The sequence below is a fragment of the Corapipo altera genome, unplaced genomic scaffold (genome assembly GCF_003945725.1).
Source record: "Corapipo altera isolate COAL_440 unplaced genomic scaffold, ASM394572v1 122, whole genome shotgun sequence".
NCBI lineage: Eukaryota > Metazoa > Chordata > Aves > Passeriformes > Pipridae > Corapipo > Corapipo altera.
This window is the reverse complement of record NW_020884961.1, coordinates 568,706-574,705: the sequence shown is the minus strand read 5'-3', so window position 1 is coordinate 574,705 and position 6,000 is coordinate 568,706. Positions and strand designations below refer to the sequence as shown.

The following is a 6,000-nucleotide window of genomic DNA, read 5'->3' as shown; positions in this document are numbered from 1 at the left end:
CCAAACTGCTGTAGGCAGACCATAATCACTTGCCTATCACTGGATTCTCCAGCAGATTTCACCAGCTAAAAAGTGAAGTAGTTTTTTGTACTGCATTTTAAAAATACAACATTATATAGAAACATTCCTTTAAGGAAAGATTGCCAAATAAAAGTCTAACTTTGCATAAGATTGCTCAAATATTGAAGCCCTTGGCAAAGAAAAACCTGCACTGATCTGCTTCAGTTCTGTGGAAGAACTGAGCCTCTCGTTTGTCGCTGCCTTATCTCCTGCAGTCTTACTGCCACAAAACCACACTAGATGTGAAGGTGCAGTCAAGAGCCTGAGCCAGAGCTGAGAATGGCTCAAGCAGAACAAGGAACCTGCACAACATCACACTGTGGCCCAGCAGCCTGATGAGAGGACATGAAAGCACACAGGGAGTGGGATGACTGGGGGTGGTCAAGAGAGCGTATGTTTGGAGGTGTGGACTGGTTCTGAGATGAATGGGATATTTCTAGTTAGCCCACAGAGGTATCTAAGTCCAGTACTCCTGTTAACAGAATATTTGTGGTATTTACCAACTCATAAAAACAACCACGGGCTTCTTCAGATTGACTCATTTGAAAAGAAGAAAAGAGAAACAAGCAACAGCAACATCCTTTCTAACGACAGCCAATGTTTCAGAGACAGAAACGTATCACACAACAGTTCCTCTCTAAAGAGCAGCAGCAGTTTCCAGTGAGGTTACCCAGACTCAATATGTCTAAATTGTAAGAGGATTTCTTCAGAACAATAACGCCTGCTCTGTAATTTCAGCAGAGCATTTGAAGTCTTGAGTACACAGGGAAATTGGCCCAAATAACTATCAGGTACTAGTCCCTGATAGTAATAAAGGCTCTGAAGGCCAAAGGAAGGCATTAGCAACACTTGTGCAACTCCCTGAGCAGGGTGTACACATGTAACTAATTGGAAACCGGTAAACAATCCTGGTATTGAAGTGCAAAGCAGATAATCTCACTCACACTACTTCAGTCATTTTCTTCTCATGTGGCTGACTGGAATAAAACTGCTAAAATACTGTTTCCCTCATGCAGAAAAAGATCTAGGGGATATAATAGATCACAAGCTGATTAGGAGTCAACAGTGTCAAGCCATTGTGACAAAGGCAAACACTGCACTAAGCTGTGCAAACAGGAGTATGGCTTGCAAGACACGGGAGGTAATCCTGCTCTGCCCAGCGCTGGGCCGGGTCTGGCGCTGGGGCTCATTCTCCAGCAGAGATTCAAAGTGCCCACAGAGCATCCAGAAGAAAGCCAGGAGAATAAACAGGTCTAAAACACAACCAGCGAGGAAGGACTGAACTGATCAGACACACATAACCTGAACAAGAGAGTGGGATGGGAGAGAAAGGCAACAACAATTTGCAGATTCGTAAAATCATAAATTCACAAAGGGAATGACTTGTTTTCTGTGTGCAGGAATAGCGGGTTTGGGATGGGATTTGCAAGCCTCCTGAGGCAAAGAAAGGGTTAACATAGGCATTAGCAAGAAAGCAGCTGAGAAGGCACACAGCTGCAGGGGATAAAGCCACTCGGGAGAGGGCTATCCTATCAGGGACCCCTGAAGGAGGGGGCTGAGGAGTCTTTCAGGGCAGAGATACAGGCTGAAGGGATGGTGGGCTGTGTCCTTTATAAGAGATTCTGCTCTTCTCTTTGGCAGGTTACTGGCCTCCTAGGTTGTATTTACTCAGTGTGTTTGATTGTGAAAAGGGTGTCTTTCTTTAGGCCTGCAAAAAGGCAGGGTGGGGTGCCAAGGGGTTTGTTATTGGGTTTTTTGGGGTTGGTTGTTTGTTTGTTTTTAATACCCCAGCAAAACTTTTTACATCTGGATTAAAATGCAAAGCACCAAATCAACTGAGGCAGGAGGAAAGCAGGATAATTTTTGCCTGAGGTAAAATATTAAGTTACTGTTACTAGCAGAGGATTCAAACTGAGGAACTGTCCCTTGGGAGCTGAAGATTTTATTCTGTGGAAGGAGAGAGAGAGAGAGCAAGAAGGATCTCTACAAAAGGGGAAAATTATGCAGCAGGCTCAAGCTCAACAGCTCTAATACTGGGAAGGTGACAGGTGTCTGGATCTTTTTCCCAGAGGGAAAAGATCTCACCCTGCCAAATTTTAGGGGGCTTGGAAATCACAGCAAGATCTAAACTGGATATTAAGAAATTCTTTTGATGGGCAAAGATAGCAAGGATTGCAATAAATTGGCTGAGGATGTTATGAAGCCTCATGGGCTACAAGGTGTTTGTCAGGGATGATGTCAGGTGTTTGTCACTTGATCCTGTCTCAGGATGACAGGACTAGGAGAGCTTCTCATGTCCCCTTCTGCCCTATAGTACTATAATGACAAATATTGTCCCCCCTCTTCTCTTGCCACTCAGCTGTGACATTTTATGAAAATAATGTAGCATTTTTGGAAGCTCAAAGCATTCTTTGAATAGAAGTGGTTTCAGACTAGCTCAAAGCTGAATATTTTGCCTACTCTGTTGAATGATCCTTTCAACATGGTGTGTTCAGGAAATACTTCAGTACTGAAGCTTGTAAATTCAGCAATAGATGTTGTTAAAAGAAAACTGTGTATTCACTCATTCTGTCTTTCCAATAAAGATACAACTAATTTAAGTTGCCCACAAGCTCTACAACACCAATGAGCAGATTTGTTGCAAGCTCAACCTCAGTTAGGGCTTGAGCTTTTAAAAAACAAACTAAACCCAAGATGCCTTGGCCTCAATAACCCCAATGATGTTCTACACAAGCAGTTCTGCTTTTTCTTTTAAACTCACAGTGAAATCAACTGAGATCTGCCCTCACAAGTCAATAGGTCCAAGCTGCTCATACTGTGAGTCTGTTTAATTTTAGAAGTTTCAGTTAAATGTAAAGAAAGGAAAACAACTTTCTAGATACTGTGTTTTTCCATCAGGATGAGGAAAATTTCTATCTGATAGATAAAGCCTCCAGAATTTGAAAGCTTTAGGTTCACAGTAATAATCCTCAAGAGACCGATTTGTCAGAAATAAAAGCTAAAAGTCAGTTTGATGAGAAATGTCTTTGAGTCTGTAATGCTTTCAGCTGTTTTGTGAGCTGTTCCTCCCCACCACTCTGTAAGAGCTTTAAAGTAGAGCAATTGGAAGTACAACTAGGACCAAACCATTGCTTGTTTCTGAGTTTGTCACAACAGCATTGGGAGATCTCTTTCCATTCTGACCCACATGAAAGAGGAATGGGCACTGAAACAATCAACTGCATTTGGGAAACTATTTAGTTGCCCAAGAACACACAAAATGCTTGGTGGAATTTCAAAAGCCAGTAGGTAAGGGCTCTCACAATGGGCATTAGCTGCCTAGGTTGCCCTGAAAATCCCATGGAATAGCTTCCACATGCTCGTGGACCTTTAAAAGTCCATCCAAACCCACCTCAAATGAAATCACTTTCTAAGCAGAAGTTTGTATTTAATTACCTTCTGTGGTCAGCTCCAGAACATAACTTAGAAAACATTTCTGGTGGGTTTGTTTGGGTCTGTATTTTCCTGGAGAAGGGCTTTGCTCTGCATTTTGCTTCGCATAATGAGGCACTGTCCCTGACTGGGACTTTTGTTTGGTTTAGGGTGAGTAAAGCAATACTCTGCTACACTTTCTTAGATAAAGCAAGGCACGCAGGCAACATAAAAGTGCCAGCAGCTCTGTCGCCAGGAACAGAAATGATCATATTTAACAGCGCTGTTCACAGAGAGATTAAACTCGGGCTGGTCGGAGAAAAGCTGTGTAGATAATTTGAAATAGATTCCAAGGGGGAATTACTGCCTGGCTGTCCCGCTCACCTCCTCAGTTCTCGGATGTGTGTGCCAACCAACATTTTAAGATAACTCTGCCCTGTTTGCTCCTTGAATTGTCTGGCTGTTTAACAGGCTCTTCAGATAAACAAGGGATAATCTCGGGATTTTGCTCAACAAAGATTGCTTTGTGTAAATTTTAATAATTCTGAATAGGTTGTTGTACAGGGCCCGGTCCTGCAATCCTTTTTAGCTGCGAATACTTTCAAGGGAGTAAGTGGTTGCACAATCATAGTTTCAGTAAGTAAATTATTGATAATATCTTCCAGTATATATCAAAATACCTTCCAGTATCTGAGGGGGCCTACAGGGAAACCAGAGAGGGACTCTTAGTCAGGAACCGTAGGACAAGGAGTAAAGGGTACAAATTGAAAGAGGGGAAATTTAGCTTAGATATTAGGAAGACATTTTTTACTGTCAGGGTGGTGAGACACTGAAACAGGTTGCCCAAGGAAGTTCTGGATGCCCCATCCCTGGCAGTGATGAGAGGTCTGGAGCATCTCTCTGACAAGGAGAGACTGCAGGAGCTGGACCTGGTTAGTCTGGAGAAGAGAAGACTGAGAGGGGATCTCATCAATGGATATAAACATCTCCAAGGTGGGTGTCAGGGGATGGTGCCAGACTCTTGTCAGTGGTGCCCAGTGACAGAACAAGGAGCAAGGGCCATAAACTAAGACACAAGAAGTTCCACCTCAACATAAGGACAACCTCTTCCCATGGGAGAGGCAGAGCCCTGGAGCAGCTGCCCAGGGAGGGTGTGGAGTCTCCCTCTCTGGAGACATTCCAACCCCACCTGGACGTGTTCCTGTGTCACCTGCTCCAGGTCACCCTGCCTGGGCAAGGGGTTGGACTGGGTGATCCCCAGAGGTCCCTCCCAACCCTAAATACTCTGTGATTCTGTGATGGATAATGCCTTGAGCAACCTGGTCAGGTGGGAGGTGGCCCTGCCCATGGGTGGAACTAACTGAATGGTCTTTAAGGTTCCATTCCAACCCCTAAACATTCTATAATTCCGTCATTCTATGATAATGGCATCATTACCACTGACAACTTTCCCTTTTTTAACGATTATTAAAAAATAAAGAAAAAAAAAGCACAGAACACAGTAGCTCAAGACCAAGGAAGGCACAATCCATGGAGATAAAAGTGAAAAAACAGTGTAATCAGCAAACAGGACGGCGGGCAGCATTTATTGAGGAGTAAATAAATATGGTAAATAATATAAATGGCAGCATTTATTGAGGAATAAATAAACATCATAAATAATATAAATGGCAGCATGTATTGAGGAATAAATAAATACAATAAATAATATAAATGGCAGCATGTATTGAGGAATAAATAAATACAATAAATAATATAAAGCTATAATAAATAAATAAGTTCAGAAATAAGATATGGAGCTCCACAGCCAGACACTTCAGAGCCTGGGGCAGAGCAGCCTCGGGCTAGGGGTCCCTTCTAAGGCCAAGGGTCCCTTCCAAAGCCCAGGGTCCCTTCCAGGCCCCAGTGTCCCATCCCGGGCAGGGGCTCTCCCCGGGCCCTCCCGGCCGCGGGGGGCGCTGTCACTTCCGGCCGCTCCCGGCCCGTCTCTGTGGTTGTTCCTCCTGCTCGGCCCCGGGAGCGATGGCGGGGCCGGGGCCGGGCCCGGGGCGGACCCCCAAGCCCCCCGTGCAGGTGGTACGTGAGGGTCGGGGGCGGTGGGGCAGGGCCGGGGGTCCCCGGGTGAGTGGGCTCGGGAGGGGCCGGGGCTCCCCCCGGTCAGGGTCTGCGGCACCGCGGGTGGGGTACGGGGATGGGAGAGGGAGTGGGGAAATATTCCTGCAGCGCTTCCTGCATTGGTTATTCACCGCAAGAAAATATTTTTATATATCTATTAAATATATAAATTATATATAAATATATATTAAATATTAAAATATAAATACATAAATATCTATAACTATATCACATATCTCTATATATGTCCCTGTCTCTTCTCTATGTCTCTATATTTATATAACTGTATATAAATATATATACAAATATATATATAACTGTATACAATATTGATTATTAAAAGGGTATTACGAATTTTTTTTTTAAAGTGCTGAACACAGCGTTTTGGATCAAGTGCAGGCTGGGGAGTTGCAA

At 43.9% G+C, this 6,000-nt stretch overlaps 1 protein-coding gene across 1 annotated transcript in view; it reads left to right on the top strand.

The window, feature by feature from the left end:
* The first annotated feature begins 5,457 nt into the window (after positions 1–5,457).
* B3GNTL1 (UDP-GlcNAc:betaGal beta-1,3-N-acetylglucosaminyltransferase like 1) overlaps positions 5,458–6,000 on the top strand; it is a 112,055-nt gene continuing 111,512 nt past the window's right edge. The window contains exon 1 of the mRNA XM_027664103.1: positions 5,458–5,547. Coding sequence (XP_027519904.1) covers positions 5,494–5,547 — 54 coding nt within the window. The 5' untranslated portion in view covers positions 5,458–5,493. The remainder of the gene's footprint in view (positions 5,548–6,000) is intronic.